Source organism: Tachysurus vachellii, chromosome 15 (genome assembly GCF_030014155.1).
Source record: "Tachysurus vachellii isolate PV-2020 chromosome 15, HZAU_Pvac_v1, whole genome shotgun sequence".
NCBI lineage: Eukaryota > Metazoa > Chordata > Actinopteri > Siluriformes > Bagridae > Tachysurus > Tachysurus vachellii.
Genome location: NC_083474.1, coordinates 5,602,320 through 5,617,869, shown reverse-complemented (window position 1 = coordinate 5,617,869; position 15,550 = coordinate 5,602,320). Strand labels below are relative to the sequence as shown.

General features: G+C 43.4%; 1 protein-coding gene across 1 annotated transcript in view; it reads left to right on the top strand.

The window, feature by feature from the left end:
* tyw1 (tRNA-yW synthesizing protein 1 homolog (S. cerevisiae)) overlaps window positions 1-15,550 on the top strand; it is a 78,259-nt gene that overhangs the window by 43,546 nt on the left and 19,163 nt on the right. Inside the window, exon 13 of the mRNA XM_060887613.1 lies at window positions 2,654-2,789. Within this exon, the coding sequence (XP_060743596.1) occupies window positions 2,654-2,789 (136 nt within the window). The remainder of the gene's footprint in view (window positions 1-2,653; window positions 2,790-15,550) is intronic.

The following is a 15,550-nucleotide window of genomic DNA, read 5'->3' as shown; positions in this document are numbered from 1 at the left end:
ATATGTTCATCTCGGGCGTGTGTGTTAATCTCAGGTGGTTGTGTTAATCTCGGGCATACATGTTAATCTCGGGCGTTTGTGTTAATCTCAGGCATGTATGTTAATCTTGGGTGTGTGTGTTAATCTAAGGTGGTTGTGTTAATCTCGGGCATATATGTTAATCTCTGGCGTGTGTGTTAATCTCTGGCGTGTGTGTTAATATTGGTTGTGTGCTAATCTCAGGCACATATGTTAATCTCTGGCGTGTGTGTTAATCTCTGGCGCGTGTGTTAATCTTGGTTGTCTGTTAATCTCGGGCGTGTGTGTTAATCTTGGTTGTGTGTTAATCTCAGGCACATATGTTAATCTCTGGCGTGTGTGTTAATCTTGGTTGTCTGTTAATCTCTGGCGTGTGTGTTAATATTGGTTGTGTGCTAATCTCAGGCACATATGTTAATCTCTGGCGTGTGTGTTAATCTCTGGCGCGTGTGTTAATCTTGGTTGTCTGTTAATCTCGGGCGTGTGTGTTAATCTTGGTTGTGTGTTAATCTCAGGCACATATGTTAATCTCTGGCGTGTGTGTTAATCTTGGTTGTCTGTTAATCTCGGGCATGTGTGTTAATCTTGGTTGTGTGTTAATCTCAGGCACATGTTAATCTCTGGCGTGTGTGTTAATCTCTGGCGCGTGTGTTAATCTCGGTTGTCTGTTAATCTCGGGCATGTGTGTTAATCTTGGTTGTGTGTTAATCTCAGGCACATGTTAATCTCTGGCGTGTGTGTTAATCTCTGGCGCGTGTGTTAATCTTGGTTGTGTGTTAATCTCAGGCACATATGTTAATCTCTGGCCTGTGTGTTAATCTCAGGCGTGTGTGTTAATCTTGGTTGTGTGTTAATCTCAGGCACATGTTAATCTCTGGCGTGTGTGTTAATCTCTGGCGCGTGTGTTAATCTCGGTTGTCTGTTAATCTCGGGCGTGTGTGTTAATCTTGGTTGTGTGTGTTATTCTTGGCTGTCTGTTAATCTCGGGCGTGTGTTAATCTCTGGCGTGTGTGTTAATCTTGGCTGTCTGTTAATCTCTGGCGTGTGTGTTAATCTCGGTCATGTGTGCATTAATCTTGGTTGTCTGTTAATCTCTGGCGTGTGTGTTATTCTTGGCTGTCTGTTAATCTCGGGCGTGTGTGTTAATCTCGGTCATGTGTGCATTAATCTTGGTCATGTATGTTAATCTCGGGTGTATGTATTAACCTCTCTTGTTCCAATACACTACACCTGATCAGAACCCCATAATATTCTTCTTTTTTTTGTCTTTCCTCATTATTCATTAATTGTATTATTATTTTTAAGAGAGAGAAGAAAAAAGAAACTGATGAGGGAACAACTGTTTATAGCTGCTGTGATGTAAGGCAGTAACTTGTTTCTTGGCTTTTCCACTCCACTTAATGAAACTATAAATCAGTACACTGTAGGACACTAGCTACATTTCCATCCATACTGTGTATATATATATATATCTCGTCGCTGTCAGACGAATCCTCGTATCTCCAAAACCGTTATTTTTCAGGAAATTAAAAAAACGCCGTACCTTATCTGCAGTGCACAGGGTTTAGTCCGCGTTGCAGTGGATTGTCTTGCGCTAAATTCCTGTCCTCAGACGAGCACCAGAACTAGCAGGGGTCAAGATTTTTTTTTTTCTTTGAGCCCAGTGTTTTGAAGACATTTACCTCAGAAGACGTGTTGATTCGTTGCGACTCTTCTTGAGGAGAAATATGCCGTGAAGCTCTCCGGAGTGAGGAAGAGGTGGACAGTTGAAGTGTCCAATGGAGTTATGAGATTTGCGCTCAAGCTATTTTCAAGACTTTAGATTGGTTAATAACTTGTAAAAATAACAGACCCACGTGGGGACTGACCAATAGCATCGATATGTGAAAAAATATGAAATTGACCAAATTTGGACATACAAGGTTTCCGCCCGACAGCGACGATATATATATATATATATATATATATATATATATATATATATATATATATATATATATATATAATTTTATTTGAGAAAAATGTGCAGATTATCTGTTTTTTTTTTTTGTTTTTTTTTTAACTTGCGCATAAATTCTATGTCTTCTCAGATCTGTTAGAGATGTGCAAATCATCATGGCTTGAAAAAGCATAAAGACAGATTTGAGCAGATAAACATTCAAAATGTATTGATACCTAAATCATATCAGAAAACTTAACAGAGAAGAATTGGTCCAACGGTATTGTCCTTCTGGGTAAGTCCTTAGTCCTTACTCTGGAGCCCCAAAAAAGAAAAAAGGTCCAAAAAAGGGGAAATAATCCACATGGCCATATTGGATGAAAGATACTGAGCACATATAAATGACGATGCTCAGTACTGACAGTTTGTTAGGTTCCTCACTGCCGTTGGTGTTCAGTTTCTTTCTACTGAAATGCTTGGGTCGGGTTTCTGTTCCAAAGTGATGATAAGGCCAAAGGTACATCTGCATTCCATCTTCTTTCCTCATCCTCCTTCTTTCTGCTCACATCGACAGAGAAACAGATGCCAATGGCAGTAGTTGTGTTACATATCTTTGAAAGGTTGATGGGCTTTGAGTTTGTCTGATGCATTTTATTTCCCTCATCAGTTTGTCTCTTTTTCCATGTCTCTCTCTAGGAACCTGGTGCCAGTCACGCAACTGTACGTGAGTATAGACGCCAGCACCAAGGACAGTCTGAAACGGATAGACCGTCCTCTTTTCAAAGACTTCTGGCAGCGTTTCCTGGACTGCCTCAGAGCCCTCGGAGAGAAGGTGAGGAATGTGTTCACATGTGCAGATAAGGGTTATTAACTCTTAATAACCTGTACAGCTGTCACACAGTTAGTAGTGGTGGCTCATTGCCTAGTGCTCTGGCTTACTGAACACAAGGTTGGGCATTTAACTTTAATGCACCAGCACTTTCACTTTCAGCCACTGTTGGGCTCTAGTGCAAGGCCCTTAACCCTCTCTGTGTCATATTATAAGCTGGAGTATGTGAAGAACAGAATTTTACTGTGCTATAATGTATATGTAACACACAAAGACGCCTTCTTCTTCTTCTCCTGCTGCTGCTGTTTCTTGTTGTTGTTTCTTCTTTTTCTTCTTCTTCTCCTCCTCCTCCTGCTGCTGCTGCTTGTTGTTGTTTCTTCTTCTTCTCCTCCTCCTCCTCCTCCTTCTTCTTCTTCTTCTTCTCCTGCTGCTGCTGCTTGTTGTTGTTTCTTCTTCTCCTCCTCCTCCTCCTTCTTCTTCTCCTCCTCCTGCTGCTGCTGCTTGTTGTTGTTTCTTCTTCTTCTCCTCCTCCTCCTTCTTCTTCTTCTCCTCCTCCTCCTGCTGCTGCTGCTTGTTGTTGTTTCTTCTTCTTCTCCTCCTCCTCCTTCTTCTTCTTCTCCTCCTCCTCCTGCTGCTGCTGCTTGTTGTTGTTTCTTCTTCTTCTCCTCCTCCTCCTTCTTCTTCTTCTCCTCCTCCTCCTGCTGCTGCTGCTTGTTGTTGTTTCTTCTTCTCCTCCTCCTGCTGCTGCTGCTTGTTGTTGTTTCTTCTTCTTCTCCTCCTCCTCCTTCTTCTTCTTCTCCTCCTCCTCCTGCTGCTGCTGCTTGTTGTTGTTTCTTCTTCTTCTCCTCCTCCTCCTTCTTCTTCTTCTCCTCCTCCTCCTGCTGCTGCTGCTTGTTGTTGTTTCTTCTTCTTCTCCTCCTCCTCCTTCTTCTTCTTCTCCTCCTCCTCCTGCTGCTGCTGCTTGTTGTTGTTTCTTCTTCTTCTCCTCCTCCTCCTTCTTCTTCTTCTCCTCCTCCTCCTGCTGCTGCTGCTTGTTGTTGTTTCTTCTTCTTCTCCTCCTCCTCCTTCTTCTTCTTCTCCTCCTCCTCCTGCTGCTGCTGCTTGTTGTTGTTTCTTCTTCTTCTCCTCCTTCTTCTGCTGCTTCTCCTCCTCCTTCTTCTTCTTCTTCTTCTTCTTCTTCTTCTTCTTCTTCTTCTTCTTCTTCTCCTCCTCCTTCTCCTCCTTCTTCTTCTCCTTCTTCTGCTGCTTCTTCTGCTGCTTCTTCTTCTTCTTCTTCTTCTTCTTCTTCTTCTTCTCCTCCTCCTTCTCCTCCTTCTTCTTCTCCTTCTTCTTCTTCTTCTTCTTCTCCTCCTTCTTCTGCTGCTTCTCCTCCTCCTTCTTCTTCTTCTTCTTCTTCTCCTCCTCCTTCTCCTCCTTCTTCTTCTCCTTCTTCTTCTTCTTCTGCTGCTTCTTCTGCTGCTTCTTCTTCTTCTTCTTCTTCTTCTTCTTCTTCTTCTTCTTCTTCTTCTTCTGCTGCTTCTTCTCCTCCTCCTCCTCCTCCTTCTTCTGCTGCTGCTTCTTCTTCTGCTTCTCCTCCTCCTCCTCTTCAAGAAGGAGGAGGAGGAGGAGAAGAAGGAGCAGTCTTCTTCTCTTTCCTCTTGTCTTACATTTGTCTTATAAATTTTGTACTCATCATTTAACATTGTCCATAAACGACTCCTTCTTACACATCTGTGGGAATCTTTTTGCCCGTTGACAGCAGAATTAACCTAAGTGCCAGGCTGCACTGCACTAAGTGCCAGGCTGTGTGCATTTTAAATGATAAATGAGGACACTGAAAGCAGATTTAAAATTTTAAAGCCTTACATACTTTAGCTCCCATTGTAACTCATGTTAAAATGTTGTACAAAATGATTCAGTTCGATTCAATTTAAATGTACAGTACATATAGACACAAAAAGGTCTGCACAAAGAGTCATGTGTATGATTAACCGATTACACCAAGCAGGTGCTACTGAGCCTCAGTTTCATATGTAGGTTGAAACAAAGTCATTCGAGACGGATATAAATCCGATGGTTCAAACCACTTCAGGAGGTGGTCTGGGACGTGTTTCAGATGAAACTGGACAGGTTGTAAATGAATGTGGTTGTTCAAGCCACATACGTCAGCGCTATACTCGTCCCAAACGGAGGTACGTCACTCGCAGGTGATCTTTCACCCAGGTGTCTCGTCGGGTCTTAAAATGCGCTGCTGCCGACAGCGAAAATGCAGCAAACAGTAAATGCTGTTTTTTTGTAGCATAACCGTCATAACGAGCTTTTTCGTCTTCTTTTTGATTGCGTTCTGAAAACCCCATACACCAAAGCGTGTTCCATTTCAATAACCTCGGAAATGAGGTAAAGTATATTTGCATTTTGGGCGGGAGTAAAAAGATCGGATCGATATCCGATTCGCCGAGACGCATTTATGTGGCCTAATGTAAATGGAACAGTTTTAACCAATCAGATAGCTATCGGATCAGAGAAAACACATGAAGTGACCAGGTGTAAAAAGGCCCTAAGGCAAAGACTTCGAAGCAGACTGGGATTTCAAGATGCTCTGTTCAAGCTATTTTGAAAAAGCACAAAGAAATGGCCAACGTTCAGGACCGTAGACGCAGCGGTCACATCATCCTTACTTCCCGTCGACATCAGAAGAGTAACAGTGCCATCGGAAACAAGAAACTGGTGGAAACTATCTACAACCCAACTACTGCCTGGAGAAGTCTTGCCAGAAGTAGTCTTTATGGAAAAATTGTGTATGCCCTCAAACATGGAAACAAGTCTCAACTATGCACAAAAACATAGGAGGTGCATAAAAATCGCAGGAAATGGAGCAGCATGGTGGAGGTTCCATGTTTCACCAAGTTTGGGGCTACGTTTCTGCAAAAGGAGTTGGAGATTTAGTCAGGATTAATGATATCTTCAATACTGAGAAATCCAGGCAGATATTTATTCATCATGCCATTCCAACAGGGAGGAGTCTGACTGCCTCCAGTTTTATTCTGCAGCAGGACAACAACCCCCAAACATACAGCCAATGTCATTAAGAGCTATCTTCAATGTAGAGAAGAACTAGGAGTCGTGGAAGTGATGGTTTGTCCCCCACAGAGCCCTGATCTTAACATTCATTCATTCATTCATTTTCTACCGCTTATCCGAACTACCTCGGGTCACGGGGAGCCTGTGCCTATCTCAGGTGTCATCGGGCATCAAGGCAGGATACACCCTGGACGGAGTGCCAACCCATCGCAGGGCACACACACACACACTCTCATTCACTCACGCAATAACACACTACGGACAATTTTCCAGAGACGCCAATCAACCTACCATGCATGTCTTTGGACCGGGGGAGGAAACCGGAGTACCCGGAGGAAACCCCCGAGGCACAGGGAGAACATGCAAACTCCACACGCAAGGCGGAGGCGGGAATCGAACCCCCAACCCTGGAGGTGTGAGGCGAACGTGCTAACCACTAAGCCACCGTGCCCCCCTTGGTCTTAACATCATCGAGTCTATCTGGGATTACATGAGGAGACAGTAGGATTTGAAGTAGAGGCTGACATTTTTCGGGATTCCCGCAGGGTCACGGGAATCCCACAGGTATCCCGTGGGATGGGAAACAAAATCACTATTAATCACGTGACTGGAACGGGACAGGAAAAAATGTCAGCGGGAGTGGGCGGGACCGGGAATACACAAATATACCTTTTGATATACCGTTTTTTTTTTTTTTTACCTTTTGATTTTCCGCACTATAAAGCGCACCGAATTATAAGGCGCAGTCTCAATTACGGGGTCTATTTCTGTACTTAACCCATACATAAGGCGCACCGTATTATAAGGCGCATGCTAAAACCATACGGTCTACAAAAAAGGTAACGGAAGCAAAACAGTGAGTTTAGTTGAACTTTATTCTACTATTTAACAATACACACACGTTATTTTTTAATCAATCTTCTCCCACAAATCCATCAAAGTCCTCATCTACTGTGTCTTCTTAACTTGGCGCAGTTCATTTTCTTGCTTCCTCCACTTCCGAGCCATAGATTCATTGATGTTGAATTCTTTCGCAGCTGCTCTGTTCCCATTTACAACCGCGTAACTGATAGCCTGTAGTTTGAATTTTGCCTCGTAAGCATGTCTCTTCACTGGTGCCATTTTCGGGGGTCCTTAGACAAACAAATGTTGTCTTCTTCTTCTGATTTTTATTGGTGGATGGCAAACCAACTTAAGGTGCATTTAAAGCCACCTACTGGACTGGAGTGTGGAGCGCATAATGGTTAGGAATAAACAAATGATGTTTTGCAACATACCGGTAGTATACCTACCTACCGGAGGCGTGGCGGATTACGTAATGTTCTCTGATTGGTTTATCGCTGCCAGCGTACGTAGTGTCTGTATTACGTCCCTGTGTCAGCGGGAAATCAAGCGGAGCGCTTACCAAAGTCGCACAACAACATTTTTACAGATTTTTGGAACTCAGTGCACACATAAGGCGCACAGGATTATTAGGTGCACGGCTGATTTTTGAGAAAATTTAAGGCTTTTAGGTGCACCTTATAGTGCGGAAAATATGGTAAATAAAAATGTAATGTTTGCTTTGGTATGGCTGGTTAAATGAATGAAAAAAAAAAGAAAAAGAAACACCACCACAGGAGTGGGAAGGAATGGGAGTCGTTCTTCTGGGATTGGGATGGGATGGGATTTTCCCCAGTTTTTTTTTTTTTTTTTGCGGGATTGGGATGGGATGGGATTTTTTTTTTTGGGAGTGGGAGGGGAGAGGTTTGAAAATCCACTCCCGTGTCACCCTCTAATTTGAAGCAGCGTATATCTACAGAAGATCTGTCGAGATGTTTGGAACTACCTACCTGCCGAGTTCCTTCAAAAACTAGTGCAAGTGTACCTAGTGGAATTGATTGTGTGTGCAGGCAAACAGTGGTCACACCAAATATTGATTTGATTTGGATTTCTCTTCTTTTCATTTATTTTTCATTTTGTTCGTTAATAAAAAATAAAGGTTAAATTACAGACCAGGGCTCTTTGCAAGACACCCCAGCTTAGCAATAAGTGGGTTTAGTCTCTAAAATCCACATTTTATCCAGACATGTCTCTGCTCAGGTTCATCTAATCTTTCATGCTATTTGAAATTTCTTATGGTTTTCTTATTCAGTAGTCATTCTTTTGTCAGAATACTTATACACGCAGTCTTCAGAGCTCAGCAAAGGTCATTTAATTTCCTCTCGTCAGTCCTGCAGGCTTGAGGAAAAGTTCTGCATGCTTTCTTAATAAGGCAGTAGTGTGTACGTGACCCCTCTGCTTATTCCGAGTGCCACATAATTACAGCAAAAACTTTCAGTATGTTTTTTTTTTGTGTGTGTGTGTCCAGCGAAGAGCTTGCAGCACTGGCCTGTGGTTTTATTTTTTATTTATTTATTTATTTATTTATTTTTTAAAGATTTTTCTTTCTTGTTCATGTCCTGTGCTCACAGTGAACTCCTTCTTCTTCTACATATGAGTTAAAGTCTCAGTAATGCTGCTTTGTGTGCACACAGCTACATTGAACAACTCCACAGCTCCTGTGGTTTATAGGAGACATGTGTGATTACTGAAAAATATGGTTTTCGCCAAAACAGGAGGCAGGATGCCAACCTCAGATATCCTCCACCCTCTATTTCTCAAGATTCTTTTACTCTAGTCAGTTTCTCTGTGTAGTTCACACAGATAGAGGTGTAGTGCTCAGAGGTAAAGGTAGATGTGTGGTGCAGAAGTGTCATGCGCTGAGCTAGAGGCATAGGGTGCTGAGCTGGAGGATTTAGGGAGCTGAGTGGGAGGTCTAGAGCGCCGAGCTGGAGGTGTTGGGGAGCTGAGCTGGAGGTGTTGGGGAGCTGAGCTGGAGGTGTTGGGGAGCTGAGCTGGAGGTTTTGGGAAGCTGAGCTGGAGGTGTTGGGGAGCTGAGCTAGAGGTGTTGGGGAGCTGAGCTAGAGGTGTTGGGGAGCTGAGCTAGAGGTGTTGGGGAGCTGAGCTAGAGGTGCTGGGGAGCTGAGTGTTGGGTGCTGGGGAGCTGAGTGTTGGGTGCTGGGGAGCTGAGTGTTGGGTGCTGGGGAGCTGAGTGTTGGGTGCTGGGGAGCTGAGTGTTGGGTGCTGGGGAGCTGAGTGTTGGGTGCTGGGGAGCTGAGTGTTGGGTGTTGGGGAGCTAGAGGTGCTGGGGAGCTGAGTGTTGGGTGCTGGGGAGCTGAGTGTTGGGTGCTGGGGAGCTGAGTGTTGGGTGCTGGGGAGCTGAGTGTTGGGTGCTGGGGAGCTGAGTGTTGGGTGCTGGGGAGCTGAGTGTTGGGTGCTGGGGAGCTGAGTGTTGGGTGCTGGGGAGCTGAGTGTTGGGTGCTGGGGAGCTGAGTGTTGGGTGCTGGGGAGCTGAGTGTTGGGTGCTGGGGAGCTGAGTGTTGGGTGCTGGGGAGCTGAGTGTTGGGTGCTGGGGAGCTGAGTGTTGGGTGCTGGGGACCTGAGTGTTAGGTGTTGGGGAGCTGAGCTAGAGGTGCTGTGGAGCTGAGGAGCTGAGTGTTAGGTGTTGGGGAGCTGAGCTAGAGCTGCTGGGGAGCTGAGTGTTGGGTGCTGGGGAACTGAGTGTTGGGTGCTGGGGAGCTGAGCTAGAGGTGTTAGGCAGCTGATTATGAAGTCTAGAGTGCCAAGCTAGAGGTGTAGGTTGCCGAGCTGGAGGTTTAAGGGAGCTAAGTCTGAGGTCTAGGGCGCAAGATAGAGGTGTATTTCTCCAACCTAGAGGTGTTTAGTAGAGTTATAATTTAGTTTTTTCTGACCAGAGTATATTGTTCCAATTCAAATTGCATTTTAAACAAATTTCAAATTGTGTTTGTCTAAATGCTTGAATAGGCACATCTTATTTTAGCAGAGTTGTTGTGTGTGTGGTGTTGGAATGGACATAATTGTGCAGTTCATCGCTTATTGTCCTCATTGTGTAACTGCTGTTCCTACTGCTTTCAGGTTGTCTGTAACTCTACCTGTGTGACTGCTAACTTCTCTCTTAGCTTCCATCTCATCAGTCTGAGAGGGAGTTATGAAATCTTTCATGGTGCATCTGTTGGGGGACGATCATTTGTGCTTCCATGAACTTATCCTGACAGGGATGTTTAAAGTCTTGGCAGTGGTCCTGTAGCTTTTTCTCATTCAAGCTATCGTTTAATAATGTCCTTGAGAACTCTCTCACTCTCTTTTCTGTGTTTTGGTCATGGTAGTGCGTCATCCCTGAAGTCCAATGCAGAGTGAATGAGGAGGAGCTTCTTCCCACAGCCTTTTTATTTCCTCTACCAGGACAACAACTCGACAAAATTCGACATCTTTTGTAATGACATTTTTATTTCCTTTTATGCACCAGTAACACACCATGACATTAACACTCATATGAGTTGATGTGGGGAGGCACGGTGGCTTAGTGGTTAGCACGTTCGCCTCACACCTCCAGGGTCGGGGTTCGATTCCCGCCTCCACCTTGTGTGTGTGGAGTTTGCATGTTCTCCCTGTGCCTCGGGGGTTTCCTCCGGGTACTCCGGTTTCCTCCCCCGGTCCAAAGACATGCAGGGTAGGTTGATTGGCATCTCTGGAAAATTGGCCCTAGTGTGTGATTGTGTGAGTGAATGAGAGTGTGTGTGTGCCCTGTGATGGGTTGGCACTCCGTCCAGGGTGTATCCTGCCTTGATGCCCGATGACGCCTGAGATAGGCACAGGCTCCCCGTGACCCGAGGTAGTTCAGATAAGCGGTAGAAGATGAATGAATGAATGAATGAATGAGTTGATGTGATGTGAATAACACTGATTAAGCTCATTACACTGGCACCTGTCAAGGGGATACATTAAGCACCAAGTGATCAGTCAGTTCTTGTAGTCGATGTGTTTTAAGCAGGACGCACGAATCTAAGTGACCAAATAGCGAAGACGGGACGACTGGGTCAGAGCATCTCCACAGCACCAGGTCTTGTAGGGTGATCCTGGCATGCAGTGGTTAATACCTACTGAAATGGTTCATGGAAGGAAAAAGCAACAGGGTCACGGGAGCCCAAGACTCATTGATGCACATGGAGAGCGAAAGCTACAGTAACTCATCTGGTCCGATCTCATAGGAGAGCCACTGTAGAACAAGCTGCTGGAAAAGTTCATTTATGGCTATGATAGAAAGGTGTCAGAACACACAGTGCATCACAGCTGGCTGTGTAGCTGCAGTCTAGTCAGAGTGCCCATGCTGACTCCTGTCCACTTGTGAATGCACCTACAGTGAGCATGTGAGCCTTGGAACTGGACCGTACAGCAATGGAAGAAGGTGATCTGGTCTGCCGAATCACGTTTTCTTTTATATTATGTGGAGGTCTAGGTTTGTGTGCGTCACTTGAGATGGCATCAGGATGGACTATGGGAAGTAGAGGTAGTGTAGTGTGTGATTCTCTGCTCAGTGTTCTGCCTGTGTTCTGCTGAGAAACCTTGAGTCCTGGCATTCATGTGGGTGTTGAACACTTGGTTACCTGTACCACCTACCTAAACACTGTTCCAGTACACCCTTCCATGGCAACAGCAGGATGATGTTCCCTGACACTCTGTAAAAACCTGTTCAGGAATGGTGTGAGGAACGTGACAAAGAGTTTAAGGTGTTGACTTGGTGCTTAAATTCACCAGATCTCACTCTGATGAGTCATCTGTAGGATATGCTGGACAAACAACTTGTATCTCGGTGCCGGGTACAAGAGCTCACCGTCAGAGGTCTTGTGAAGTCCCTGCCTCGGTGGATTAGAGCTGTTTTGGGGGAAGTCGTGGCCTAATGGTTAGAAAGTTTGACTCCTAACCCTAAGGTTGTGGGTTCGCGTCTCGGGCTGACAATACCACGACTGAGATGCCCTTGAGCAAGGCACCGAACCCCCCCAACTGCTCCCCGGGCGCCGCAGCATAAATGGCTGCCCACTTCTCCGGGTGTGTGTTCACTGCTGTGTGTGTTCACTGCTGTGTGTGTGCACTTTGGATGGGTTAAATGCAGAGAACGAATTCTGAGTATGGGTCACCGTACTTAGCCGTATGTCACATCACGTCACATCATGTCACTTTTGGCGGCACAAGGTGACAAACACAAAATTACGCAGATGGTTTTATAGCAATCTTTGACTTTTTTCAGATGTATGCGCTGGATTTATTACAGAAATAACACAGGGTCTTAGGAGAAAGAATAAACCAGTGTCTAATTTGATATGGATCTCTTTTTTTTTCCTCCTTCACTGTCACACCATTGTTCTGTTTCAGTTGTCTAGTACACAGTTTTGCTTTCAAATGCCAATGTTCTCTGGGTTCAACTCTTTTTTTTTTTTTGCTGCTTCATTCAGCCGTCATCACTCTCAAGCCTTTAGCCAATAGAGCTCTATATCACTTGCATGTATTTATTGTTGTTTATTTCACCGGTGCTGAATTAATGTCTGTGAACCTGTGACGTGTCAATCTGCACAGAATTGTACCTTCAACACAGAGAACATAATTTGTAGGATATTTATAAATAGAGTAAATTTTTTTTTTTTCTTCCAAAAGCCAGATTTTATTTGAACCACTGGTGTTTTTCTCAGTATTATTATTATTATTCTTATTATTATTATTATTATTATTATTTATTAATTCATTATTTATTTATTTGGGTTTTTTTTTCTTGTTTTTTTTTTTAGTTTTTTTTTTTTTATTATTATTATTTTAATATTATCAATTATATCAATTTTATGGAGTCAAAAGTTTGACATCTAAAGTAATGATATTCTTTTTTGCATTACTGTTGAATTTTCTATTCTGATTGGTAGGATGTCTTGATTAGTTTTGTAGGAATTGTAGGAATTGTAGGAATTTTATAATGGACATTCCATGTAAACAGATTTTAAACTTTTTTTCTGGATGGAAGGCTTTGTAGGTTTTTCTGTAACATTTACCATCTGGGTTTTTGTCAATATTAATAGGCTGGTGAGGGCACAGTGGTTTAAAGATTCCTTAAATAGCGATAAAGCGATAAATAGCGATAAAGGAGGTTTTATCAGTTACAATGACGTTCCACGTTGTTAAACTAAACTATTCATGGATACAATTTAAGCCCTTCTCACACCTGTGATATAATGGATCGGTCTCACGGCTTTTATTGTCGTCTTTCATTGCTCTCGTGCGATCGGTTGCGGTTATTTTGAGAGATTTTGGCAGATATGTGGAGCGTGAGTTTGGGTAAAGATTAAACGGTCATGTATTATTCACCTCCCTGGTAAATGTGATGCTCTGAGTGAGTGAAGTGGTTCTGAAATGTGCAATAATGAGCAAATCAAGTGACACTATTAAACCCAGATGATCTGGAGTGTAGTACATGACCGTTCACACCCACATAAACACAAATAAGGAAACAAACACACAAAGTGTTTTTCTGTGTGTTTTTTTTTTTTTAAGTTCTTTACCATAACTTGTACAGCAGATGCTGCACTTAAGTTTAATAAACTGATCAACAGCAAAAGCCATCATCATATTTCTCCTTCATGGAGAAAGTTTAAGGATCGAAGACATTTCTCTGTAACGTTTTTCTTTTTTTTTTTCTTTCATTATTACTCTTATTAACTTCGAGAGAAAGTACAGCCAAAGCGAGTGCAGAAGTGTTTCTAGCTGTTATAACCTTAGTGATGACTACATAAATAAATAAGTACACATAAATAATGCATTTTTGAATAATAATAAGGATCAATTTGGTCCAACCGTGAAGCCTTTTGATAAATGATGTAATAAAACAGTTGGGAAGGAATAGAGAGAACTGTGATTTTCTACACTGAGTGTAGGGGGTTATGTGCTGGGAGGGAAAATGACATGTATAAATTTGGCCAACGCGATCCTTCACTGCTCAGCTTTGAACTCGCTGAACTTAAATCTGCCGCATGGAAGTGTGCGTTTTTCAGTTCATTATCAGTGCTGTAGTTTGCTGCGTCTCTGGTTTCTAACCTCAAGGTTGTAAACAGTTAGGTCTGCGTGGTGGTGCTATCTATCTGTCTGTTTATCTATCTGTCTGTTTATCTATCTGTCTCTTTTTATCTATCTGTCCATTCGCCTCTCTGTCTGTCTGTCTGTTTATCTATCTGTCTATTTGTCTGTCTGTCTCTCTGTCTATTTGTCTGTCTGTCCATTCGCCTGTTTGTGTATCCATCTCTCTATTTGTCTGTCTATCTGTCTGTTTATCTATCTGTCTGTTTATCTATCTGTCTCTTTTTATCTATCTGTCCATTCGCCTCTCTGTCTGTCTGTCTGTTTATCTATCTGTCTATTTGTCTGTCTGTCTCTCTGTCTATTTGTCTGTCTGTCCATTCGCCTGTTTGTGTATCCATCTCTCTATTTGTCTGTCTATCTGTCTGTTTATCTATCTGTCTGTTTATCTATCTGTCTCTTTTTATCTATCTGTCCATTCGCCTCTCTGTCTGTCTGTCTGTTTATCTATCTGTCTATTTGTCTGTCTGTCTCTCTGTCTATTTGTCTGTCTGTCCATTCGCCTGTTTGTGTATCCATCTCTCTATTTGTCTGTCTATTTGTCTGTTTATCTGTCTGTCCAATCACCTGTCTGTATGTCTCTCTGTCCAATTGCATGTTTGATTATCCATCTCTCTATCTGTCTGTCTGTGTTTGTCTGTTTATCTATCTGTCCAATCACCTGTTTGTCTGTCTGCCTGTCTGTCTGCCTGTCTGTCTGTCTGTCTGTCTGTCTGCCTGCCTGTCTGCCTGTCTGCCTGTCTGTCTGTCTGTCTGTCTGTCTACACACACTATTACTGGTGGTAAATTAGAAACATTCCTTCTTGCCTGAACCTGTTGACTTAATATTCAGTGAATGTTTTGCTCAGTTATTTCCTTTGTTTTTTTTCTTCAGACAGTTAGAAATAAATCATCATGTGTCATTATTTTGTGTACTGAAACTGTATTTTAGCATGTACAGTCTCTTCAGTAATTCCCAGAATTCATTTTCAGCACAGTGAGAGAGAGAGAGAGAGAGAGAGAGAGAGAGAGAGAGAGAGAACAGCTTTGTTACAGCCATTGTGGAGTTCAGCTTGTTCTCCGTTACATCAGAGGATTTCTCTGCGTTCTCTCGTTTCCTCTCACCTGTGAAAATTAGGCGGATTAGCTACGATGCATTGCCCCGAGTGTGTGAATGTGTGTACATGGTATACGGTGCTGTCTAATACTCTACAATACCCTTCTGGTTCAGCTGTGATTGAAGATGAAAACATGAATAAAGTCATTTTCATGCTTTATCAGCATCTCATTTTGACCAGTCTATCATTGTTTTCCCATGAATAATTCAAAAATGACCAGAAAACAGCCTCTCTCTCTCTCTCTCTCTCTCTCTCTCTCTCTCCCCCTCTCCCTCTCCCCCTCTCCCCCTCTCCCCTTGCGCTCTCTCTATCTCTCTCTCTCTCCCCTCTCTCTCTCTCTCTCTCTCTCTCTCTCTCTCTCTCTCTCGCTCCCCTACTTTCTCTCTCTCCCCTCGCTCTCTCTCTCTCTCGCTCCCCTACTTTCTCTCACTCTCTCTCTCTCCCTCTCTCTCTCTTTCTTGCTCTCTCTCTCTCGCTCCCCTACTTTCTCTCCCTCGCTCCCCTCCTATTTCTCTCTCTCTCTCTCTCTCTCTCTCTCTCTCTCTCTCTCTACACTCTTTCCCTCTCTCTCTCTCTGCCTCTTTCACCCCTTTCTCTCTCACTCTTCCCCCT